Genomic DNA, 27,585 nt, shown 5'->3' with positions numbered 1-27,585 from the left:
CTGTGAGTTCGAGACCAGCCTGGTCTACAGAGCTAGTTCCAGGACAGGCTCCAAAGCCACAGAAAAACCCTGTCTCGAAAAACCAAAAAAAAAAATAATAATAATAATAATAATAATAATAATAATAATAATAATAATAATAAAATTTGATGTGTGTATTTGTAGGCATATCTGTGTGCACATGGGGAATGCCACAATACCGGGAAGGGAGGGAGCGAAGGAGGAGCTCTAAGTGGGTGGGAAAGAGACAGATGAAGTACAGGCACTGTGGAAGCAGCAAGGAACTAATAAAGGAAGGAGAACCAGTTGGAAATGGAAGGAGCTTAACATAATGTAGGAGGGGAAGATACCACAGTCTAATGTATGCTAACATAAAAGTTAATTTTTTTAAATAACTATCTTTTTGAAGTATTTTTTATGATTTATTATTTTATGTGCATTGGTGTGAAGGTGTCAGATCCCCTGAAACTGGAGTTACTGAAAGTTGTGAGCTGCCATGTGGGTGCTGGGAATTGAACCAGGGTCCACTGGAAGAACATTCAGTGCTCTTAACCGCCGCCAAGCCATCTCTCCAGTCCCCTAAAATGACTATTTCTATGTTTGTCATTAATACATTTAAACAATTAGCCCCTGGACTGAAAGGCCTTTCAAGACTAACCCTAACCATGCTAGCTCCCTGAAGAGCAGCTGAAATCCAAGGTGGTACCCGACTTGTACCCAGTTCCTGAGCAGGGCTGAAGTACAGTAAAAGACACAAACCCCCTTCCCTGCTGCCTGGTAACACTTTCCCAGCCAATTTTGCCTCCTGCCAATATTACTAGGTTATTAGAAAAGATTAAAAGAGTGTGACAGTTGGGTTGGATTGACTCTGGGTTTGTATGTATAGCCTGTCATACAGGTTTGCACATATTTTGCAGGCCTTTTCACCGTCCTTCCAACTAGAATGTAGGTAAGTCCTTAACTAGACTACATTAAGCACCAGAGAGGGCAACAGTTCCAACTTCCACTAAAATAAAGTAACGAGAAAGCACTGTGAAAACTGTCTGTTTCATGTCATTGCTTTACTGGGAAATCTTTCAGGCAGAACTGAGAGAAAGGAATCACTTCTTCATCTTTTTAATAGAACTTAGCACGATGTTTTACTGTTAGAAGTAGACTGCCTCCTGACAAGAGGAAGACTTTAACCTGAACATACTCAGAAAGGCAGCATGGCTCTTTCTGGTCACACTGGACATTCAGTAATCCTATCAAGAGCATATCCAACTTTACTGCCACCTATCTTAATAAATCCCCTCCAGTGCAGTTGAAACACATATCCTTAGTCTCAACAGAATCATCAAAAGGCATTAAAAACTCAATTATGCAGCATAATAATGTAGTAGGCACAGTAAAAAGAAAACTACATAAGCTCAATACCAGAGGGGTCAAATAATTACAAAACTTATTTAAGGGTAAAATTACCAGCATCTTCACGTACAGAAAGTACATGTGCCTGTAAGCCAAGACTCAGTGATCTTTAATCCACTAACTATCAACCAGAAGTGACAGCAGTGGGTAAAAAATGCCATCACGTAAGCACAAGAGGGAAAGCAAAAAGACACAGGCAGGCCCAGGCCCTAATGAAATTTAGTAATTTTTAAATTACTAAATCTGAACAAAAAGATGAGAAGGAGGCTACCAAGAAAGAAAACCATTCAGAGCAAAACTGCATAGGCCAGAGATGCTGAGCTGAGGCTGCCTGCTACACAGGCACTAGGACTGGAGGTGAATCCCAGCATGTACGTAACAAGCCAAGCGTCCAGTAAACAACTGTGGCTCCAGCTCCCAGAGGATAGAGACACGACTTGCCAGCCCAGTAGGTTCCAGACACTTTGCCTCAAAGAAACAGGTGAAAACTGACAAAGAACACCCAACGCCCTCCTCTGGCATGCATCTACATTCACAGACAAACAGATAAATAATTATCTTAAAGGGCTGGAGCAACGACCCAGATTAAAAGAGCCCAGATTAAGAGTGCTCGTTGTCCTTGCAGAGGAGCCAAGTTTCAGCCTCAGCACCCATGCTGGGTAGCTCACAATCACCTCTATTTGCAGCTCTAAAGAATATAATGCCCTCTTCTGGCCTCTTTGCCTACATGCTATGCTCATACACAAAGACATACAGACACGCACACATGCACACACACGCACGCACACACACGTGCAAGCACATGCCCTCTCTCTCACAAATCTTTAAAAAAAAAAATTTACACAGGCCAGAGATAGCAATATGACAGATAGAGCTGGAACCTAATCCCTGCCAGCTCTGCCTCTAGGTGAGCAACCTTCATAGCTGAGAACTCAGATATAAAACATAAAAAGCCTGAACCTGATGATTTCCAAAGATCTCCCCTCCAGCCCCCATGTCCTCCAAGTATATAGTAAACACTGACAGCTACCACTGACTTGTGTGATGATGACACAGGCATGAGTAACACGCCTAATTCCACACATATCCACAACATCCACTCAGGCAGGGATGTTCTGTTCCCATCATCAGGATTAGCTTCTTACCACAGCGTGGTTCTTGAGGTGTTCCCTTCATGAACAGCATGCAGGGGGCAGCGTGAGTCAACTTTTTCAGGCGAAGATTGAGATCTTCTTTAAGATGCTCATGAGTACTAGGAGGAAAGGATCCGCTAGACACGTGTCGCTGGACTTTTTTGGTCAACTCTGGGGCATGTGCACCATCTAACCGGTCGACTTTCTGAGAATTCTGAAGTTTGAAATGTCATTTAGAATAAAGTGGCATTCCTTCACCATTATCTATATTTTAGACTCCAAGCTTACAGAAAAAAAAATACATAGCTCTAGCCAATCTTTAAAGATATCCCCTTTTATTAGTGAAGTAAGAGAGTCTGTTTAGCAATTGCTTGTACTGTTCTCACTTAGAAACACCTATTTTGGAACATACTGGGTACGCACTGACATCTGAAAGTAAGACCAACTTGAAAGGAACACAAATGAAGTTTTGGAGAGCTGTGGTAATACCCATTGGTGCCCGGAAGCAAAGATTTGCACTTGCTTCCCAAGGAGTCATTAATCAACTAGAACCAGCCAGATGTCTCCTCACATCCAGGCACATGCCCTCAATAACCCACTTCAAACCTGCGTCAGGGAGTACTAAGTCTGCAGGAGAAGTCTAGATTCTGATCAGGAGGCTCCGTTCTAGCTGTGGGCTGCCCACTGCCCATGGCAAGCAACAAACATGGTCCTCATAAGTGCAAAAAGAGAGAATACCAAAAAAAAATATACAAGGCCAGGAGTAACCAAGGAGATCAGAAGAGGATTAAAGAATCAAAACAGAAGAGTCCCAGGAGCCACTCAGATGGACCATTGCTGGTGCCTCTCTCATCCTTACCTTGAAGAACAGGAAGGTGGGGACAGAACTAATTTCATATTTTTCAGATACTTCAGGAACAGCTTCGGCTTCCAGCTTTAAAATAAAAGAATCCAAGCTTCATTATTACTGGTTCTTTCTATACTTTGCTATGTAAATCAGTTTCACATGCACTGTCCTTTCAAGTCCATGGCATTTTAAGACTATAGGACAAAAGTTTATGACACATTTACATTTAAATGAGACTCACTGGGCTGGCATGTCATCCACGGAGTCTGCAGTGTCAAAACAGGTTCAGAGGTTTTTATTTTGTTGCACATTTCAAAAGATGCCTGGAGGCTGTGAATAAAATTTTTGGTGCACTAGTGACCTAGTAAATTTTCAATCATATGCAGCTACTACTATATTGAAATCCATAAATCACTGACCCCAGTTATGTCATGATTACAGTGCTTATTTTCTGCCCACAGCAATTCTTGCTGTTTGCTCTATTGACTAATTTCAAGAGGCAGTACATCATGACTGACAGTTGCAGCTTTCTGCAAATTATGAAGCAAAAAGGAGTATTTCTTCAATAAACTATTGATGTCTGATAAATTTTACTTTTAACCCCTGCATGGCTGCTGGACACTAAGCAAACAGCCTCTTTGGCTGCTTGTTCTCCAGTCTATTCAAACACATGAACTCATTTTGACTAAGATAACCGTATCTGGTCTGATCATTTCCTTGGGGCCCCCCATCAAACAAGGTATGGTGATATCTGGCACACAGGTTTCAAAAAGATTTAAAAACACAATTTCTAGATAATTAGAACACAATTACTATAAGCTATTTACGTAAGGTCTTTATAAATATACTTTGAGAAAAACTGAAATATTATATTTTCCTCTCATAGGACTGCCAATTTAATATAAACTTTTTGAAACCAATAAAAACCTGTATTCACATTATACCTATAGGAAATAAAATTTATTGATAAATTATATTGTTAAATGTGTTTAAAATAATATACTGAATTTCTCCAAGAGTGAAAGATTTCCACTGGGCTTGAAATGTGATTTTTACCTCTGCTGTACCCAGTCAGGCTACCTGTACGATGCCTGGCCTATGGAGCACTGTCCAGCCTGCTCATGCCACCTTGTCTCACCTTTTCACAGGTTTTATAAGGATGCTTTTAGTGCCTTCTGCAATATTGCTTTTAATTGTTTCCATTTTTCAAATATACTTAAATATTCAATCAGTGACGGCTGTCCTTTCTTATGATAAAAGGACAAAAAGAGAAAGCTGTCTGACACAAACATTTACAACAGACCGCAGTTAGGAATGTGCGTGCTATTTTCTTTCTTGACATAGCTCCATACTCAGACCAAAAGTGTGCCCACAATGTCACCCAGCAGTTCACTCTTTTCTTTAACTCTGACAACTGAGAGTCACTCAGAAAGAGACCTTATCTCCAATGCACCTGAGCAACATTAAGAGGGCACATATTCCTGGACCAGAACAGACAGCACCCTAACACATGCCTCATGTGTTACTTAACTAGATCCCTGCTGCCATTCCTGCCTGAAGATCACTACAAGTGCCTCCCCTCAAACCAGCTTCCAGAAGACTAGCTCTTCCTCCCAGGGGCCATGGGAACAGACAAACACACAGAAAAGGGGACAGGATGTCCGCTAAAGCCACAACAGTTCTCCAGAACATTAGCACCATCTGATGGTCCAACACCTTTGTAGAGCTGGAGTAGAGGCTCCCAGGATTTGTCTAGCATGCCCTGGGTACAACCCCAAGCACCACAGAAAGAAGTCTTTGCTGCACTCAAAATTCTTTGAAAATATGGTTCCAATATAGTATAATGGTCTCAGTAATGAAAATAGAAAATATTTTTAAATGACCTGCATGTACAGGAGCTCAAAGCTACCTTTCATGAACAGTCAGCTCCATACCATGAGCCCTTGTACAAACTAGATGAATAGACCTGATAACCAGTGAACTATCACTTGTGGGCATGCCGATAACGGTGTTTCACCTGAGAGACAGACTAAAACAAACCAAACGTGTGAGCATCACCCAAGGGGTAAGGGCTCACCAGAACAAAGAACGATAAAGGAAAGGTCTTAGGCTGGAACACCTCCCTCCCCCTGGAATAAGAACCCCATGTCACTGAGCCTTTGTGCTCCCTCCCACCCCTGGTTCTCAAGCTTTACACTATCAGTCCCCTGGTTCTCAGGCCTCTGGCACACTGCATGCACAGCAGCATTCCTGCTTCTCAGCTTGAAATGGGGCTCTAAAGCTCTGTGATGAGGTGAGCCAATTCCTGTAACAACTCTCCTTACCTATCTGTAGCTCCAAGTCCCACTGGCTGGCTCTCTGGACAAACCTGGCTAATGTAAAGGTGACTTGGGTGACTTATGCTCAGATAGAGAAATGATACAGCTCAGAAGTGACGCTGAACTATAAAATCTGGGCCTGTCATTATGCCACACGTAGCTTTCTACTACTATAGTCAGAAGAAAGATTGCACTTTGGGGATTGGATTTCCCACCCCCACCGCTACATCTTCACAATGATGCCTATGGTGGGAACCACTTGCTCCCTACCCCGGAGAACCTTCCTAAAATGTGCCTGGGAAAAGGGGTGAGAAGTGAGAAGATGGAGCGTACTCATTCTTTTGGGGGAGTGTGAGACAGGAGTTCCCTGGTAGTCTTGGCTGACCTAGGAAGTTGCTATATAGACCAGGATGGCCTCAAACTCAGAGATCTACCTGCATCTACCTGAATCCTGGGATTAAAGGTGTGTGCCACCATGCCCTGTAGGGGCCTTACTCTTCTACTTTAGTTTGGCATGTCAGTGCTATAGAAATGGCTCACAGCTGAAAGTTACTATAGGCTAGATAATGCCTGGTATTTTGTTCACTAATTTATTTATTCCTGGCAATAACTAGCACTGTCATCTCAACCACTTTATACAGAGAAATTGTACAAGCGTCTGGAAACTAAACAGCATGAACTCTTTCTTTAAAACACCTGCCTATTCAGAGCAGGAATAAAATAGGTATTAAGGAACCTATTTTTAACTTAAGATTTATATATTTTTATCATGTGTATATATATATATATCATATATATATGAGCAACACGTACATGCCTGGTGCCCACAGAGGTTAGAGAAGGGGGTCATATGCCCTGGAACTAGAGTTAGAGAAGTTATGAGCGACCATGTGGGTGCTGGGAGTGTGGGTGCTGAGAATTGAAACCAGGTCCCTTGCTCGTAATTGCTGAGACACCTCTCCATCCCTGAAGATTCTGACAGCCTCAATGTAACTTAGTAGTAGAACACTTGTCTAACATAAATGTGAGGTCCTGAGCACAGGCCCCAAAATTACAAAGGATGGTACAGGAGCTACGAAACACAGCAATTTAACTTTGTAACTCCTCCATACCCTGACTCTCAACACAGCAGCCACTATACCAGTGTTCTAACCTTCCTAATGTTGCAACCCTTTAATATAGTTCCTCCTGTTTTGGTGAGCCCTCAATCATAAAAATTATTTTCATTGCTACTTCATAACTCCAATTTTGCTACTGTTATGACTCATAATGTAAATATCTGTGTTTTCCTTCCAATGGTCTTAAGCGATCCCTGTGAAAGGGCCATTCGACCCCCAGAGGGGTTGCAACCCACAGGTTGAGAACCTTTGCACTATACAATGAAACAATACTGGCTAAAGCAACATCATAAAACTCCCTAACAGCTGACTCTAATCCTTAAGAGAGTTTACTCTGAAGTGGAATGGTTAGTAATGGTCAGTGTTAACTAGCTCTCAACTTGACAAGGTTGAAACACCTCAAAGACTGGCCTCAGGGAATGACTGAGAAGGAACTATCCAATTTAACTTTACACTTAGTCGGGAAGGCCCACTCAATGTGGGTGGCATCATTCCATAGGCTGGGGGTCCTGGGCTATGTAAGAGCCAAGCATAAGCATGCATCATTCTTGTTCTATTTCTGAATATGAATGTGAACAGCAGCCTCAAGCTTCTAAAGCTGACTTTCCTGCTACGATGGACCTGGAATTATGAGCTAAATAAACTTTTCTCTCAAGTTGTTTCTGTCAGAGGATTTCATCACAGCAATAGGAAATGCAACTGTGACACATGGCAAGTGAGAAATGCAAGAAGGGAGTATAGACTTCCTTACAGACTGGATCTGATTTTTTCCAAAGCATACAATCTTTTCATCATTGACAAAGCCTTGGACCTTCTTCCTCTTTCCTACTTTCTCCCCCTTCCAAATATCATATTCTGAAAGAGTCTACCAAATAATTAATTGACAAATATGTATTCCCACTAGAATGGTATCACAAGCCTGTAAACTCAGCACCCAGGAAGCTAAGGCAGAAGATCATGAATTCATCTGTCTACTCACCCATCCCCATACACAGATCAATAAAGCAAACTTCCATTTTAGGTAGAAAACAACTATGTATTTCAAAAGTACTTAATATTCTAATTAGCTATTTCACTCTATTCTGAATAAGCTTGAACTTTTTGTAAGGTATTTAGCAATGGAACTAGCTCATGTATTTCCTCAAAGCACTTAGAGATGTGAGAGCCTACAGAGGGACTCACGTTTCAGGATTCAACTGGATATGGCAGCAATTGCTACAGAGAAGGATCTAGCCTAGCCCACCAGTGAGGTAACACCAGTGCATCTTACAGTAAGTCACAAGTCAGGGAACAAGGGACTCACAGAGAATGAATGTGAAAGCCTTGCCTCTCAGCTTCCAGTGGGAACAAAGCTTCACAACTGACTAGGAACGTGTGGCTAATCTGTCTGAACTGGTATCTTATCAATCGGAAAGCTAAAATCTTGATAGTTACAATCCATTTAAACACCTTAATCAAGATCACCTACTAAGTTAGGGGAGTAGCTCAGTTTGTAGAGTGCTGGCCTGGCATGTAGGAAGTCCTGGTTTGACCCCCAGTACCATATAACCAGGGCACAATGTCACCCACTACAAGCCCATCACTCCTAAACTCTCAAAGTCATCCATGGCTACATAGTAAGCTCCAATCCAGCCTAGGATACATAAGACTATGCTTCAAAATAATAATATTGCCAGGCGGTGGTGGCGCATGCCTTTAATCTCAGCACTCAGGAGGCAGAGACAGTCAGATCTCTTGAGTTCGAGGCCAGTCTGGTCTACAGAGCAAGTTCCAGGACAGGTTCCAAGCTACAGAGAAACCCTGTCTCAAAAAACTAAATAATAATAATAATTATTTTGTATGCCAACCAAAAGATTAATTCAAAAGAGATCACTTATGTAAGTAACATTGTGAATCTATCACCAAAGAATGAAACAATCACTTTGTTTCACAAATCAAGGTCAAAAATGCCAAACTAATACATTTAAAAAAAAACACACAAATAAATGAAAAGTGGGTATAGTAAGACATCCTTAAGGTGCCAACTATAAGAGGCTGATGCAGAAGACTGGCTTGAGTCCAAGAGTTTGAGACCAGCCTAGGCAACATAGTGAGACTCCCAACTCAAAAAGATAGCTGGGCAGAGGTGGCACACACCTTTAATCCCAGTGGATCTAAGCCAGCCTGGGTCTACAGAGCAAATTCCAGGACAGTCAGGACTACACATAGAAACCCTGTCTCAAAAAACAAAAACAAACACACACAAAGAAAAGATTATAGTGGTATATTGTTTATATTTTAATAAATAAATCTTGCCTGAAGACCAGAGGCAGAGCTAAAGCTTCTAGAGGTCAGATAATGGTGACACACACCTTTAATCCCAGGTTTTGGGAGATGGCTTGAATCACACAAATTCAATACATAAACAAATCCAGGTGGTGGTGGCTTACACCTTTAATCCCAGTACTAGGGAGTCAAGCCTTTAATCCCAGCATTAGAGGGAATATAAAATGGGAAAAGAGAGAGGCTTTAGTATGGTTACTTTGTGGTTGCCCAGCCTTGGTAGAAGTAAGACTTCTCTAGTGGCTTGACTGCCTTGTTTTTCTGGTTGAACCCCAATTTCTGTCTCTGGATTTTTATTATTCGTGCTACAAACGATTAAAAAAAAAAAAAGACACTGATGGGCTAGGACATTATTAGCCTTACTACAGAAACTTCTAGAAGTCCTAATTAATGAGAGTACTGCTGCCATCCCCTTAAACAGCAGGTGCTGTCAGGCTCAGGTGTCCCTGACAATCCAGCAGTACCACACACCTCGAACTCTTGGCTCGCTGCAACACTTAAGCACATGAACAACTTAAAATCTCACTGCCAAGTCTGGTACCAATGTGAGAAGCAATTCTATAGTCACTTTAAATAAATCATTCAGATGGCAGTTGAGAACAGTGTGTTACCTAAACCAGTAACATTATCTGTATGAAAGCAGACATGGAGCAATTACCATCACCCTGACTAATTCCATGATTGAAGTGTTTAATCATTCATTTCACTTGTAGTCATTATCTTTTATCACTGACCAAACATGCAGGTTTAGTGTACCCTTCCATTATTTATACTGGACATTTTAGGGTTACCTTCTAAGGTTACATTATGTATGCATTTCATCAGAATTTTAAATAAGTCCTTAAATTTTAAAAAGCTAACTATTATATTCACATTTGCCCTATCTGCATAAAGAAAAACTGGGAGAATTCATACAAAATTAATACAACAGGTTACTTATGGGGAAGGACAAAGGGTTAGCAGGTAAGACATGGAGTAAGCCTTCTCAATGTCTATCTTGCTGTACCGCTTGGCACTTTGAGCCATAAGATACAAGAATACAAGGCACACAGGTGCTGTCTACACAAATGCTGTCAGGAAATGTAATCGCCTACCAAGCAAAGGAATTAAGAATTAGAAAACAGAATTCTGACCTACAGACACCCAGCACATCATATAGTTTCTAAACTCATATACAGGTATATTTGTCAACATGTATTTTTGAACTCACAATTTACAGTTTTAAAAACACGGTTTTGGGTTTTGTCTTAAATCCTAAGGATTCAGCATTGGTTCACAGGGGCACAGGTGCTGATTCCAGCACCTGGACGGCAAGAAAACTAAGATCTTGAGGCCAGTCTGTGCTGTGAGACCCTGTCTCAAAGTAAATAAATAAACTCTTAAGAATTAAGACTTATGGCCGGGCGATGGTGGCGCACGCCTTTAATCCCAGCACTTGGGAGGCAGAGGCAGGCGGATCTCTGTGAGTTCGAGACCAGCCTGGTCTACAGAGCTAGTGCCAGGACAGGCTCCAAAGCCACAGAGAAACCCTGTCTTGAAAAACAAAACAAAACAAAAAAAAAAAAAAAAAAAGAATTAAGACTTATGAACATACAGTATACCTTCTTTCCCAATAATTCATTATTCTAATATATCTGTCCATGTTTTTAAACCTAACAGTACTACCTCCTGAATAACTAACATTACAGGTGTAAAGCAAGTCTGCTAACCTCCAGCAGCCATCAACTTCCTGGAGTCCACCTTCTCACAAGACAACAGGAATGTAGGAACCAAGGCTTGAATAAAACAAGGGGCTCGGTAGAGAAAGGAGGGGCAGATAAAGCAGCATCTTCCCCAATGACCACAGCAACCTATGCATAGATACACTTTCTAGGATCATTTTTCACATCATAGATATTTTCTCAATGAAGTCTTAATTAACTACTCTCAAACCAAAATTATCCAGTAAATTATCTGGTCTGCTTTTGCTGTCAAATATTTCTGTCCTTTGCCCATTCTGTAGGGATTTTTTTATTATATGAGAAATGCAACATTTTTACTGACCTGTCAGAATAACTTAGTACAAACAGAACAGAATTCAATACAAAATTCAAGTATTTGGAATTTCACAGCTTGTTCCTTTACACTGTAAAATCTAGTCTACCTCATTAAGTCAGAAATAAAAGAAAAAAAGACTGAAAATATATAGTACCTTCACAAATGAAACATGAGGGTGTTCTTTAGCTAACTCTGCCATGACATCGTTCATCTGTACACACTGTGGAGCCCATGGTGCCCAGAAATGGACCACGAGAAGTGACCTGTAAACCAATAAAACACATTTGTTAATAATTCTGGAAACAAATACTGGTGTAGATTAAATTCTCCAACCTAGGAAACTAAGAATTCAGCTGTACTGCTCAGAATCACTACCAGTCTTCAGACTCTTAGACGAATATTCGAGTTAATAGCATTTCTTGAGTCAAGATCAAGCCCCAGTAAGTGGTTCTAAATGTCCATCCATCTCAACTAATTGACACGTCAATCATGTTTTCAGACCCATGATGAAAGTGGAATCTGAACTTCTGTACAAGAAAGCTGCTGCTGAGAAATGGCTGTGGACACATTAATACTATCAATCTCACATAGCATTGTGACAGGGGGGACAACTGGAACCACAGAAGAACACAGAAGCCCTAACAGGCAAGTCTACAGAAAGCAGGGCTGAGACCACTGCTCATATATGCCAAAGGACCCTCTGAGCATCTCCATATGAACTGACAGTGGAGCCATTAGAGTGCTAACTTCCTAGATGCCTCAATGTTACCAATCTTAGTAATTTTCATATAAAACTATCTTCATAAAGACTTATCTTTGAAGCCATCTCAAATTTAAGTGAAACCTGGATTTACAGAATTCTAAGTTCCAATAAAATCCTTCCCCAAGGTGGAGCAAAAAAAAAAAACAACAACAACCCATAAATCTATGTTATATGGAGAAAAGAAAATAGAAACACATTTACTTATAATCAAGGAATGGAACAAGAAATGATAAAGGGGCCAGGCGGTGGTGGCGCACACCTTTAATCCCAGCACTTGTGAGGCACAGGCAGGCGGATCCGAGTTCAAGGGCTGCAAAGAGAAACCCAGGCTTGGAAAACAAAAACAAAAACAAAAGAAACGATAAAGGGCTGGAGAGATGGCTCAGCATTGGGAAAGCTTACTGTTCTCTCACGAGGACCAGAGTTCAGATCCCATCGCTCATTCATGTCACACAGTTCACAAAAGTCTCAGACACCAGTTCCAAGGTTCTGGCCTCCATGGGTACCCACATAAACATATACAGTACTCACACACAGACATAATTTAAAATAAATAGTTTTCTTAAAAAAAAAAAAGTGAGAAGTGGGACCCTGCCCACAACAAAAGTTCTCCTAACACACACAAGGGCATGAGGCAAGTTACAACCAGAGGGGCAGGAAAAGGTGACAGACCATAATCTAAGGTTGACTACAAGTTCTGGCATAGACACTGATGGCAAGGGTCATCACTAGGAGGAAAGGAAGTCTACTGGAGTATTAGTACCAGGGCTTAAGCTCAACCAAGGTTCTCTACAGATCTGGAAATCAAGAAATACAGAATCAACCATGTCACAGAGTGGACAGAGGGGACTGGAGGTCAGTGTCTCTGGGTCTCATCAACATCAAGTCAGGCCAGATGGAAGAAAATAAAAGAGGGATGGCTTCAGGAGTTTTAAGTCCAGAGTCTTGCAGAAGTCAAGAGAAGATGGCAAGAAGGAGTAACAAAATAGTAACAAACAATGAACATCACCAACTGCTAAAAGAAGCAGAAGTCCCACAGCAGCACAGTGAGCTGTCTGGAAAAGTCCACCACAGAAATTGACCTCAAGAGATCTGGACTGCACAGAGAAATTTAACAGCATAGAGGGCCAAGCCTGACTTCAGTGAAGGGAAAAAAAAAAAAAATCCCAATCCCCAGAAGCTTGTATGGCACAGGGACAACACCAGTGCAGACAGAGAGCTGACAATCTGAGGCAACTGTAGATACAAGGTTTCCAGAGAGTTGAGAAAGTAAGTCAGAGCAAAGACAACACTGCCTTGCAGTCCAGAGAATTAAGAATAGATTAAATGACATGTCAGAAGTAGGGATGGGGAGGGCTTAGACAGAAGATTCCTTAAGTCCTGGTTTTGCTCAAATATAAAGCTAGGTGATATGCTGAAACAGAAATGGAAGGCCAGTGTGAAATTGTATGTTTGTAATCCCAGGCTGAGGCAGAAGAATGATCACCAGTTCAAAGCCAGACTGGATACAAATTGAGTTCAAGGTTAGGCTGGGCCAGACAAACCACCTCAATAATGGAAGGGGGACAGGACCACAGGGACTAGTTAGAACTGATGAAGACAAAGCCTTCTAAGAGAATACAAAGGCAAATAAGAGGTTCTACCGAAGGCAAGGAAGGACACACTGTCTATTCCCTAGATGGGCTACAATTTGCACCAAACAGACTTCTATCCGGCAGATTTTACAAGAATGAGTTCTAGGCCTCAGCCAAAAGCAAACTTCTCTTTCTCAGGCATTCAGCTAGACAACATTTTTCAGTCCTCCTTAAAGTAATCTAGGGGCCTAGGCCTGAGTTTTAGCCTTCAGAACACTTGACACCCTCCCTCAGAAGCCTGTGTAGGCTCTGGCTACTCTTCCCAGCCCACTAGAGCATCTGAGAGGTTCCAAAGCCTAACAGTGGCAAGAAGAAAAGCAGATCCACAAGGCCTTGTCAAAGAATGCCCAAGCAGTCTGACACATAATACACCCACTGTCCACAGATAGAACAAAGCACCCTACACTCCAACACTGAAAGACAACCACACTGACAAGTCTGGATGTAATACCCAAGACAGTCTGGAGTGGTAAGAGCAGCACAGAGGAAAAGCGTGGCTACACTCATTTAGTGCTATCACGCAATTCCCACTCTATCATGATTCAATCAAGACAGTCACTTTTACAAAGGGGCTTCTACCTTGAGAGCCTGTCTACCCCCACACACCTGTTCTTCCTGAGCATGACAAACTACAAACAAATACAACTTAATTCATCTGTTTAGAGAATGTGACAGACACTGAGAATAAGCATGGCCATGATCTGCTATAGAATGACCTGAGGTAAACTGACATCACTGCATCCATGACTCAAACAGGGAGAAAGTAACAGGGCCTCCTTGAGGTAAATCCTGACTTGGCTTCTGAGAACCTAAGGTGATCTTGATTGGCAAAGGGAGGAATCAGAGCACAGACTAACACTCATAAAGAAAATAATACCAGCTGTATTAGCAACTGGTCCAGGTGTGGCAGTGGCAGAACAACTAACAAAGCAATTCAAGGGGCTTATTTTGAGAAAAAAAGGGGGAAAAAATACTTAGCTGACAAGGTAGTGCATGCGCACCTTTACTCCCAGAACTTGGGAGCAGAGCAGGTGAGTCTTCCACTCAGTTAACCTAACTAGATCCCTCAGAAATGCCCGTGGACAGTCAGGTCTCCTGGGGACTGAAGCTCCTACCAAGGTGAAAATCTCTACTAACCACCACAGGAGGAAAGGAGGGCCAAGAAAGGAATGTAAGCAGGGTAGAACTGTGTAAATCTATATACATCAAGTCCAAACACAGGCAAGCCAGAGTGACAGATGGTGCCACTGTTGGAGGGACTCCAGGACTTTAAGAGTGTGCTTCCGAGACAGCTAAAACCACTGCACTCTATTGCTACACAAGAGCAATACTGTACTTTTGAAAGGTGGGATGTACATGTCTGTGAAGAAATCTTAAAAGAAAAAAAAAAACAGTACATTCTTACCCTGTTGGTAGAAATTAAAACCAAGACCTTCCAGAAAGTATATAACCAAAGGTATTTATTCTAAAAATTAAAACTACAAAGATTTATGAAGGCATATATCTTACTACTAGTACAGAAAATAAGGGGGCTGGAGAGATGGCTTAGTGGTTAAGAGCACTGACTGCTTTTCTAGAGGACCCAGGTTCAATTCCCAGCACCCACATGGCAGCTCACAACTGTCTAAAGATCCAGTTGCAGGGGATCTGACACCTTCACACCAATGCACATAAAATGAAAAGTTAAATAAGTACAGAAAATAACCAAAAAAAGACCAAAACAAACTATGATCTAACAATAGCATCTAAATGGCCAAAACAAAATACTTTAAAATATCAAAATATTTTTAAATATTTAAAATATATTAAAAATCTAATTTGCAAAGTATTTTTAATGACATAGACAAATGTTGATAATATTGGATTATTTTTTTTAAATTACAATAGGTGGATAAAGATGTAGCTGAGTGGCAGAGTCTGGTATGCTTGAGGCCCAGGGCTCAATCCCAGCAAAACAAAAAAAATATAAATAAAAGAAAACAGGCGACCAGGCTTTGTTAGTATGAACCCTAGCGTGAAAAAATTCTCCAAGTGGAGGCAGATGGATCAGGAGTTCAAGGTCATCCTTAGCCACGCCTCCCTTACAAGCTAGTCTCCACTACACAAGTCCCTGCTTCAAAAAGAGGAGGGGGAGAAGGAAGAACAGTGTGCACACAGAGCTGAGTTTTGCTCCACTGGCATTAACATGACTTTGAATTCTTTGAACTCCCACACCTATAAACAACTTACATCCTGGGATGCTAGAAAGATCAAATAAAAATGTGTTTGATAACATCATTGCATGTGTTTAATGTGAATAGTTATTTTTATTGCACAAGATATTCTTATGTTTACATGCCTTTTAAGCATGGAATGCCAATTATAGGCACATATATGAGATACAACACCAGTTCCCGTGGTGTAATAGTTAACGCTCTGGACTCGGAATACAGTGATCCAAGTTCGTGTCTTGGTGGAACCTGTTCCTTGAGGAAGTGAACTGGTCAGTCATCCTATCAACTCAAGACCATGAAGCCCAATGAAAAACAGGCTGCCCATGCATGCGTGCATCAGCATTGATGGAGGCATGTTTCACTTTCCATATATGATATAGAGATGATGTGTAGTGTTATGTAACCAGTCTCTCCCTCTTAGTAGACCTATATGCCCAATGCGTTGAGGACGTTTATGGAAAGATCAAGTTGAAAATGTCACTAACATAAACTCCCTTACCTCCTGCACTAGTGTTCAAACCTAGGGCCTTGAACATGCACCCACCAGTGAGCTATACTGCACCCCAAAATATTTAAATATTTTAGCAGACCATGAGTCTCAGTTCTCCATCAGTCAGACTCAACAAATGGCACCAATACCCAACCCCCACCCCCACTGTAGAGACAAGAGCTGAGATCTCAGTAACTTAACACATCAGATTAGATGACTTTAATATAAAAAGTAAATTTCTGAGCCAGGTGGTTGTGGCACCCACCCTTTAACCCCAGAACTGGAGGCAGAAGCAGGTAGGTCTCTGTGAGTTCAAGGCAGGCATGGTCTACAGAGTGAGCTTCACAACAGCCAAGGCTACAAAGAGAAACTGTCTCAAAAGAAAAAAAGAAAAAAGAAAAGGGGGGGATGTCTAGACTGGAGGACTGGAGAGATGACTCAATGATTAAAAACACTAATTACTGCTCTTCCAGAAGACCTGGGTTCGATTCCCAGCACCCACACAACACAGGCTCACAGCAGTCTGTAACTCTCCCAAAAAGGAGCTGATGTCCCCTTCTGGCCACAGACACACACAAGCGGACTCAATGATTAAGAACACTAATTACTGCTCTTCCAGAAGACCTGGGTTCGATTCCCAGCACCCACACAACACAGGCTCACAGCAGTCTGTAACTCTCCCAAAAAGGAGCTGATGTCCCCTTCTGGCCACAGACACACATAAGCGCAACATAAAAGAACAAAAAAAGTTTAATAAAAGATTTCAACCCACATCAAATTTTAAAACTGAGCCGCAATGACATGGAAATGTCTGCACCCCAAGTGCTATTTAGCATTCTTAATGGCTTCCACATCCGCACAAAGTAGCTCCCTCCGGGTGTCACAGAGCACTTCCCATGATGCCTATTCATATCAGTCACTGCGGAGGGGAAAATGTCTCCTGAATCATCTAAGGCACACAGCATTGTCAAGAATGTAAATGGGTTTAGGTTTTGTTGTTGTTCTTATTTGGGTTTTTTTTTCCTCTGGGAGGACTGGATGTTTGTTTTCTGATTTTTTTAAAACAGAGTCTCCCTACAGCCCTCTGGCTAGCCTGAAGTTCACTAGGAAGACCAAGCTGACCTTGAACTTGCAGAACAAATGGCATATAAACTTTCACCCACTAAGATCTATTGAGAACATGAAATATAAAAGAGAGATAAGCAGGTGAAACACACACACATAAAAGAATCTTCTCGGATGATTTAAATCCAAACTTTTAAGGGCGTGTTGACACAAGCCCTCATCATTCCAAGAGGCCATGCCCAGCGTCATCCACAAGGCCTCTGCCTGAAGAATGGGAGGTACTGTTGGACCAATCTGAACCCAGCTTCTACCAACAGGTAAATGTTCTTCTTCCTCTTCTTTGAAAAAAAAAAAATGTACCAAGCAAACCTGAAATTCGAAAGAACTGGAAGGTTTTTTGTTTGTTTTGTTTTCGGTGCTAGAGTTTGAACTAGGGTGTCTTGTGTATTAAGCACTAGGTACATCGCCAGTCTCTGAATGAGCTCTTTTAATCCTCCCCCATGCACAAGTCAGCCCATCACCCTCCCACCCGCCCACTCTGCTCTGGGAAGACACCAGGGCCCCCACATTAATGGAGAGAGCTTCCGGTACGCCAACCACTGCAGCACTTTACCCGAACCATCACAACCCTGGGGACACCAGCCCACTCACCCAGGAGGAGGAAGCTGGGGGTGGGGTTTCTGGCAGGCAAGATGCTGGGTTAAGGTTGGGGGATCCCAGGCAGTCGTCCCTGGAACTCCCTCTCCCCCCACTACTCTGCAGCCCAAAGCTGGGTAGCGTCACAGGGAGCCACGTGCACGCCCTTCGCCGCACCCCCGGGACTGGCCTTGGGAAGTCTTGCCCAAGGCGAGGTGCCGGTGCACCCGGCCGCAGCAGACCCTCCCTAGGCCAGCTGGGGCTTCAGGAAAACCCTGGACGCCATCTAGGCCTGTCCTTCGGGAGGTGCTGCACGCGAGCCTCTGGGAGGCAGGTCCATTGCACACCGGGGCCGCCGCGCCCCGCTGCACTGCCCTCCCGGACCGGTCCCTCCAAGGCCCGACCAGGGCCGCCGCCGTTGGGCCGCGAGCTCAGCTCCGGACGTGCCGCACTGGCGGGCCGCCCCCGGGTCCAGAGGCCCCGGCCCGCCTCCCGAAGGTTCCCCGGCCCTCTCGCCGCCCCCGCGTACTTGGCTTTGAGGCGCAGTAGCTCTTCAAACTGCCGGGCCGAGCCGACCTCCGCCACCGCCGCCGCTGCCTCAGCTACTACTGCCGCCCCCGCCGCCATGCTGCCGCCGCCAGACACCCGCAATCGAGCGCCGGAGGCTCGATGGGGCGGAAAGGACGCGCGAGAGGCTGCGCAAGGGAAAGCCACGCCCCCTACAGCCAGGGCACACCCCTGGCCCACTATGCCACGCCCTCCGGTACTGTACGCCACGCCCCCGGGCCGGGAGAACTGGAAGGCCAAGAGTCATAGTCCTTTGGCGCTGAGTCCTGCTAAGGGAACCTCTCTGCTTTGTGTTTCTGTACTAACTAGCTAGATGTCTTGGTCCTTGTAGCTCAGGACCTTCCCTGGGTCTCAGAAATCCACAATAGCAAGGGGTGTAAGCGTGTGTGTATTGTAAATCCTAGTGAAGTCAGTTTAGAACATTTGCAAGCTGAAATCTCACATGAAACTTCATAAAAATGAACTGGGAAGTCTATGAATGAGAGGCAGTAGGGTCTGAAGCACTACCCTGACAGCTCTTATACCTCAATCCTGGAGAGATCTCGAACACCTCTGGGGGTGCCCTTTGGACCCCAATATCAACCCTTCGCTACAACCCTGTGACGCCTGTTACCCATAACCTTGGCACAGCAAGGCCTAAACAGCCCCATTGCCTCTAAGTACAATTAGGCACCTTTTACAGAGTTCCTACACCTTCCTACCCAGGCCCAGCCTCCTTGCCCTCTTACTTGAAGCGTTCCCTGGTAAAGTCCCCCACAAAATCTCCCCCCTTTCCTGGGCAGTGACTCTCTGGTATCTTCTCCATATCTTTTCCCATGCTAAGGCAGAATGAAGCCTTAAGTTTAAGTCTAGCCCAAGCTATACAGTGGATTCCAGGTCAGCCTGCGTAACAGTAGCAGATTTCATGCTTGAAACAACATTTTATTTTGGCTATATTGGAAATTAAATTTATATCTTTTTACCTTAGTTCACTGGGCCATTTTAAATTACATGGAGGAGTTCCTTGTGGCAGCTCATTCCTGTTCTCTATTGGCAGCCCTGCTCCCATGATTCCAAACAGCCCTACAAGCTATGTCACATACATGTCACACCATGAGAAATACAGCTACTAAAAAAAAATGTAAATCACGACACTCCAAATACAACAGGACAAGCTGTTGTGTTTCTTTGCTGGGGTAGTAGAAACCCAAACCTTAAACTATAAAGACATAAACATAAGCCAGGTGGTGGTAGCCCACACCTCTAATACCAACACTCAGGAGGCAGAGGCAGGCGGCTCTCGATGAGTTCGAGAACAGCCTGTTCTACAGAGGAAGTTCTAGAACAGCCAGGGTTACACAAAGGAACCCTGTTTCACATGCCAGTAAAGCCACAGAAACCTCAAGAAAACAGTTGGCCACACACAGACATTAACATCTGCTTATAACATTGTATTATAGGGTTACAAAGTTTTACCACTGGGAGACAGTACACACAGTATCTCTGTATCCTACCCTCTGCCCTGAATTTATTTTCAAACAAGTTCTCATGGTCAACTCACTGTGTAGGCAAAGCTGACCTTGAATTCATGGTCCTCTTCCCTCTACCTCACAAATGTTGGGATTATTTTTGTACGTGCCACCCTGCATAGTTGATAATAAATTTACTACCGTTGCTACTGAAATATGTTCTCAAGTAGCCCAGGATGGCCTCCAAGTTGCTGTGTAGCCAAGGTTTGCTGTGCTGTGACCTCCGGATTCTCCTGCCTCTACCTCCTAAGTAGTGGGATTCCAGATATGTGCCCCCAGACCCAACATTTTTTTTCCTAGTAAATGTGCCTGAATCTACAGCATTAAACAGTTAGGTGGCTGACAACAAAACCTGCAGAGAACTCTTGGGAGGTAAAACACACTACGAAGGAGAAAACCCTGTTGCAGAAACAGGAGGGGGCTGGCAGGAATCCCAACTCCCTGGAGCCTAAGACAGGAGGTTCAAGAGTTTGAGGTCAGCTTGGGCTATACCATAAGCTCCAGGGAACCTGGGTTTTAGAGTGAAACCCTGCCTTAATAAAAGAATGAAAAGTCAAATACCTGTTCTGATTGGTGTTTTTAAGCATTGAATTATAAAGCTGACTATGGCATAAAAAAGGGTCTCCAAATGTTCCCCTAAAGTGTGAGCGTATGCTAGCTGAATGAGAGCAGGAGTGTTAAGGGGGGGGCTTTAGCATCTAATCCAGGGGTCCACCACCTGTGGGCCATGACCTCTTTAGGGTCAAATACAAGATCTTCTGAGTATCACATAGTATGATTTGTAACAGTAAAAAAAAAATAGTCATAAAGTAGCAACAAAATAAGTTTCTGGTTGGGGGTCACCTCACCATGAAGAACTGTATTAAAGGGCCACAGCTTTAGGAAGCCTGAGAACCTCTCTGTACCACTGTGCCTGCTTCTGCCTGTCTCTGAAGAGCTCAGATTGCCTCTGTCACACGAAATCAGAAAACTGTAACTCAGGGAAGAGATGTTTCATAGAGTTTTGCTATGTTTTGTTTTAAGGAGTTACCCGCTTTTTCATCTAGCAGTTTTACAAATTCTAATTTTTCTCTCTAAATGGAATTTGCAGAAAGTGGCATATACCAGCTGCAGACAGGTTCACCGTTTTGGGAGAAAGAGCAGGTCCTGGGAACTCTTCAGCTGCCCTTTCCACCATTACCACTGCTAATATTGGTAAGCATAAGGGGCAGTAGGTGACATCACACCTAGAAAATGCTCTGACTTCAGCACCTAAGACTAGTGAGCTTGGGATGGGCCAAGCTGCATCCTGGAAGCTAGTGAACCCAGCCGTATACTGATCCATGCTGAGGGTAGAACCTTTCTGCCTCTCAGAGCAGTTACACGGGGTGCATGTTTCTCCCTCAGGGTCCCCGAAATGACAGAGTATAAGTGTTCACTGCTCGAATCCCATTTATTGCTAAGGTAGCTGCCCACCGACAGCAGTGACGACAATGCCAGGATCCCCCTTTTAACCACTGCAAACCAACCCCTCATCTTGCTGCTCTGGGAAGTCAAGCCCTTTCCTTCTGACAGCCTTAAGAAAACTCTGGCTGCTTCCAGATTCAGTGGTTTGGGTCTGTTCAGCAAAACCCACACTTAGTGTGCTGGCTAGTTTTATGTCGACTTGACCTATGCTAACATCATTTGAGAGGAAGGAACATCAATTGAGAAAATGCCTCTGTAACACTGAGCTGTAGGCAAGCCTGTAGATCATTTTCTTAATTTGTGATTGATGGGGGAGGGCCCAGTCCAATGTGGATGGTGCCATCTCTGGACTGACTGGGGGTCCTGGGTTCTATAAGAAATCAGGCTGAGCAAACCATCACCACAACAAGCCAGTAAGCAGCACCCTTCTATGCCCTCTGCATCAGCTCCTGCCTCCGGGTTCCTGTCATCTACAGAGATGTTGAGCTGTAAGGTAAATAAACCCGTTCTCCCTCAAGTTGCTTTTGTTATGGTGTTCCAGCACAGCAATAATAACCCTAACTAAGACACTTGGCTTTCCTCTATGCTGGCGAATAGAGGCAGTCTATGAAGTCCCCCAAGAGCTGTCCACCTTGTGTTTTGAGACAAAGTCTCAATGACCTGGGACTCTCCAAGTGGGCTAGGCTGGAGGGTCAGTGAGCCCCAGGATCAAGATGCCTGTCTCCCCATCCTGATCCCCAGCTCTGGGATTACTAGCCCTTTACCCAGCTTTAGTCAAAGTGGGTTCTGGGAGTGGAGCATAGGTCCTCCTGTTTACAAGGCAAACACGAAGAACCTTACCGACTGAGCTAGCTAGCTCCCAGCCCTCAACTGTGTGGCAAACTTGTGGGGGTGGGGGATATATTTTTCCTGGGCTGGACAATGACAGCTGATATTTACTGCTCCTAAACAGCCAAGGGAATATTTTAACCACAAGCTTTTAATGATTTGCCATGCATATTGCCAAGGCCAAATCTTACTCAGCATGTATGCACCGTGCCAGGACACAAACATGCCATTCTGCTGAGGACCATACCTGGTCAGCTGAAATGAAGCCGGAAAGTCCAGTTCCCTCCCGTGGGCAGAAATCTGTAAATTCTACTTAGAGAAGGGAGAGGCGTAAAGAGATGTTGGGGGGAACTGGGGGAGGAGAAAGCATGGTGCTGAAAAGGGCTGCCACTCAAGTAAAATGGCCAAGGTTTCCCTTCTTTTAAGAGAGACTCTTAAATTCCAATTACTCTGCCCCCCAAAGACCAGTTGAGAATAACCCCAACTGGAGGGAATTAATTTCCTTAGGAATTTCACTGGTGAGAGATTAATGGAGCCCCCCTGCCGAGCCGCGGTAAAGCTGTTAGTACAGGATTTGCACCTGAAGGATACATATTTTAATTTCAGTTCTCATGCTGCGCTAACATCTTCTGAGCTCCCATAAAAGCATAAATGAGCCCCAATGAGCCCTGCAAGTCTGCTGAGGACTGGCAGCTCTCAGCTCCCCAGGAGGAGTCTGGAACCCCCTTGGCCCTGCAGGCCTACGCCCTCCCCGCACATCCTCGCGAACCCCTCCCCCGCTCATGCTGCCCACACAGTTTGGGCTCTTAGCTGGGAAGGACCTGACACAGGTCTCCCTCTTGCAGAGTCCTGGAAAAGTGAGGACCAGGTTGACCCAGCCCTGAGCAGAATCCTGAGGTGGTGGTGTCCTAAAGAAGCCATCCTTGTTCATGCGCAAGTACATCCATACCTTGGGTAACAGCTTGCCTGAGCTAATAATGAGGGTGCCCTGAGGCTGAGGTCCTCCCATGGCCCCTCCAGAGAGCCCTGGTATTTTACCCCACAATGGATCTTGGGAGGCGGGATTCACCAAACCGTGTAGATACATTGGACACTGGTTCAACCATGAGGCCAGACTCCTTCTCCTTCACCCATGGCCGCTCTGGCAGTCAAACTGTTTGCCCACCACTCTGATAGGCACTTTTGTAGTACAGAAGTGGAAATTGGCTATGAGCAGTCCTCTGGACCCTCAGGAGGAGGAGGAGCTCCATCCAGGGACAAGACAGCCAATTTCCTCACTCCCTTCTTACCAGAGGTGCTTTTATTGGAGCGCTCGATGTATAGGCTTGCCATAAAGGTTGTTTATGCTGTCATAGCTAGATGTTTATTGGTTATATTTCTGCTGCACTTGCTTGAAAAATAATTATTTCCAAAGAAAAGAAGAATTGCATATCCAGTAAACTAAATAAGACTCACTGTTTATTAGGGACCTCTGACAGCTCCTCAAACGCAAACAAACAAAAAAAAAAAAAGAAAGAAAAAGGCTTCCGAGCAGCGAATGGACAATTTATGTGCGAGTTTATTTGTAAAACAGATTTCAGGACATACTTCATCTTGGCTGTGCCAATAAAATGTGTTCCATTTCTTTTCTGGAGCGGGTGCTGTCTGCCTCTGTCACATAATCTGCTTTCCCCTAAGAAGGTAAAAATGGGCCGGATGAGCAGGCGTATCCTCCACCAGGAGCGTGGGTTGAACAGTCGGGCTGTTATGGTGAGGACTGAACGATCAGATCCCCAAAGGCCAGCTCAGAAAGAATCCATCAGTGAGCACGCAGCTCAACCATCTTAACTCAGCTGCTGCTGTTTCCACAAGTTCTTCAGTTAAAACCATTTTAAACTTGGTTTTTAACGGTATACAGTTCTTCTGTCCCCAGCCTGAATCCCCATCTCCCCTTTCTACCCAGGCCCAGGAGGAGCTGGGTGGGGTAAAGTCAGTTTCCAAGCGCAGGTGACATCAGCCTTCTCTTCGGACTGGAGAATGCATCATTGACTGGATTCTCTAAGTCAACTTAGAGAGCCCAGAAGAATGAACACAAACCGCTCCAGGGCTCTGTTGGTCCTTGCTCTATGTCCTGCTTTTTTTTTTTTTTTTGGTTTTGTTTTGTTTTGTTTTGACCTACAAAGCTTGAATACCTTCACTGACCTTTCTCATTCCAATCAGCTATACTTGAGATTTTATAAGTGTCGCCAGGTCTGGACTATGCATTCAAAAGCATTGCTGGTAGAGGGATGGGATGGGTATGTGAGAGAAGGAAGAAAAACTCTTTGCACAATCACTGACATGCACATTTTTGCACACATAACTACCTTTCAGGAGTCCATGCCCAAGGGACCACCCCAGACACGTGGTTCAGGACATCGCATTGGCCTGAGCATGTAGAAGTCTTTAGATGCCACTGTGTATCCTGTCTTTTCTGAATCAGAATGTTTCCCATATAAACAGTGTACAATGTATTCTCCGAGTCCTTTGAAAGTTAATATTCTGTTCTTCTTTGTCAGTCTTGTTTCTTTCTTTCTTTCTTTTCTTTTTTTTTTAGACTGAATCTCATTATATAGCCCTGGCTTTCTTGAAACTCTCGCTGTTTAGAGTGGCCTGACTTCAAACTCATAAGAAGTCTCCCTGCCGCTGTCTCCCAAATTCTGGAATTAAAGGTGTGTGCTAGCTGCAATTTTTGTTTCATTTCTATGAAACTAAGGACATAGGTGAACCTGCCTGTGTCACAGGCAATAGCTTGTGTTATGGCTTGAGTCAGAAGTTTCCCAAAACTCCATTGCTGGAGGTGTGATTAGTTGCCTGTTCATGGGCTTTGGGAATTGGTTGGAATAACTCCTGCATGGACCCCATAGATGATGCATTATTGAGACGTGGAGCCCAGAAGGGGGAGTGTTCAGTGGGAACATGCCCTGAAAAGATATACCTTATTCCTGGTTCCTTTCTGCCTCTATCTTTCTGCCTCTTGGCTGCTACAAGGTGAGCTGCTACGCTCTGCCGTGCCCCTGTCCCTACCATGATGCACCACCTCCCCACAGGCCTCACAGTGATGACAGGCCTTACAGCAATAGCCCCAGCAGACCACAAAGTTCAACCCCTGAAAAAGAGAGACAAAAGAAATCTTTCCTGTTTGGATTCTTTTTGCTCAGGTATTTATCATAACAGAAAAACACAAACTAACATAGTCTGTGAAGCCGGAAGTAATTCCTTACAAGACTAAGAGGCTCTAGCCCCCTCATAGATATCTTCAAAGATATTTATGAGGAATACACACACACATGCACACACGCGTGGACACTCGCACACACGCTACATGATTCTCTATGTAGCAGATGCGGTCCTAGCCTGGAAACCAGACCTGCTGAGGATGAATTAAGTCCATGACCTCAGCATCATTGCCATATTTTTCAAACATCTGCTACGCCCACAAGGGCTTCCTTCCTAATATACAAGAGGCATTTCTCTTGGGTACAAGGAGAGAAACAATGACTTCCTTTTTCAGTCCTAGTGCTGGAACCCAGGGCTTTAGCATCCTAGGCAAATACTCCATCACTGAGCTATAAATCTAGCTTGTGAGATAGGTCTTACCAAGTTGCCCAGAATGGCACTGAACACATAGCATTTCAGGCTTGTGCCACCAAGCTCAAGGAATACTGATCATTTGCTACTTTTAATCACTGTCATCTGAACTCCTACTCATTCTGAGCTCCCGAGGAGTCTGGTGGACAGAGTGGGCAGGAATGTGTGGTCCTTAGCCCTCATCATGCAACTCCGTGGCCTCTGAACAAGGCAGCATGGGCTGAAGAAAGTGTGGACGCTCAGGGAGGCTGTGTCGTCAGATGACCTGGGCAAGCATCCCGTCAGATGATCTGGGAGGTGTTTGGACCTGCCTCACCCCCAAAGCATGCCTGTGGGAAGTTCTCTAGACTGGAGCCCCACCCTGGATTTAAACAGCCAGAATGTTTTCTGTGGTTTTGTTCTGGAAAACCACTACTGACAAAGTTCCTTCTGCAAGAACGCAAAAATACAAGCACCAGGCAAGATAGCCCAGGCCTGTGACCTCAGCTGTCAGGTGGAGGAGGTAGGAGGATCAGCAGTTTGAGGCCAGGGCAGGTAACATGAGGCCTTTTCTCAAAAACAAAAACAAAAAACAAAGAGAATAAGGGCTGAAAAGATGTGTGGGTGGATGGGGAGCTCCTGCTCCTGCTGCTCTTTAGAAGACCTGCCTTCGTGCCCCAGCACTCCTACCGCTGCCTACAATTGCCTCCACACAGACACATAAAAATACAAAGCATTTTCCTCTTTAATGAGCAGAAAAGGCTCCTTAAACCCTTCTAATCCCACTCAAAAGGAAAAGGCAGGAGGGTCAGGAGTTCAAGGCCAACCTCCATCACGTAGTGAGTTTGAAGTCAACCTAGGCTACAAAAAAATGGGGGAACCCCACAAAGCCCAGCAAGAGAGGAAGGGAAGAGGTGGGAATTTTAAGAATATGTGTCTCTAAATAGTCCCAGAGTATGTCTAAATAAATGAACTGCTATATAATAGTCTCACATTCTCAAGACAAAGTTGCTTATTTCCTGAAAGTTACACACCCCTAGATGGCTCTGAGGTGCACCTGAGCGGGAGACTTGCTGGGGAACAGGGTTTTGTTTAGCCCAAGAAATGTTTCAATCAAACACATCACTGTCACTATTAACAATAGTTACCTTTCCAGTCTTAGAGAGAGGTGGGCAGGGAGCCCAGACAGGTGGTGTTTTCCTACATGAAGCTGAGGGTCAGAGCAGTGTCCAGCCCTCTACAGTGTCTAGAGCCAGGACAGTGATTGCTTCTCTGATCATCACATCCATCAGAAGTCTGGCTTTAAGCAGGCAGCAGTTGCCCTAGCAGCGGACAGCAAGAGGCTCAGAGCTGCCTGCAGCCTTGAGGGGTTCAGGAGCCTGCTGCCCAGCTCCTCTCTTCCACACGAGAGCCGCATCTGGCCCCATCTTCTAGACAGTTTTGTTTTGGAGATTGAAACCAGGGCTCTGAGCACACAAAGAGGCAAGTACTCTACAATTCAGCTATACTCCAACCCCATAAGCGCCCATCATTCCATTTGACGAGTAACTATGTCTTTTGTGGTTTTTAAGATTTATTTTATGTATGGGTGTTTTTCTTGCATGGACTGCCTGTGCACCATAAGCCTGCCCAGTGTCCTCGGAAGACAGAGTTGGGTTTTTCTGG

The 27,585-nt window shown here is 44.1% G+C and overlaps 1 protein-coding gene across 2 annotated transcripts in view; it reads right to left on the bottom strand.

Annotated features, from left to right (window-relative positions):
- Glrx3 (glutaredoxin 3) overlaps positions 1-18,648 on the bottom strand; it is a 31,222-nt gene extending 12,574 nt beyond the window's left edge. Inside the window, exons 1-5 of one of the 2 annotated variants that reach the window (XM_026781485.1) lie at positions 18,513-18,565; positions 11,337-11,445; positions 3,629-3,717; positions 3,400-3,474; positions 2,553-2,754 (exon numbers count right to left, since the gene is read on the bottom strand). In XM_026781485.1, coding sequence (XP_026637286.1) covers positions 2,553-2,592 — 40 coding nt within the window. In that variant the 5' untranslated portion in view covers positions 2,593-2,754; positions 3,400-3,474; positions 3,629-3,717; positions 11,337-11,445; positions 18,513-18,565. Of the gene's footprint in view, positions 1-2,552; positions 2,755-3,399; positions 3,475-3,628; positions 3,718-11,336; positions 11,446-18,512 lie in introns of both variants that reach the window. The other variant, XM_005351430.2, reaches the window with a different exon arrangement.
- Positions 18,649-27,585: the final 8,937 nt, after the last annotated feature.

Source organism: Microtus ochrogaster, chromosome 8 (genome assembly GCF_000317375.1).
Source record: "Microtus ochrogaster isolate Prairie Vole_2 chromosome 8, MicOch1.0, whole genome shotgun sequence".
Classification (NCBI taxonomy): domain Eukaryota; kingdom Metazoa; phylum Chordata; class Mammalia; order Rodentia; family Cricetidae; genus Microtus; species Microtus ochrogaster.
Note: the sequence above shows the minus strand (reverse complement) of the source record. Positions and strands in the feature narration are given on the sequence as shown.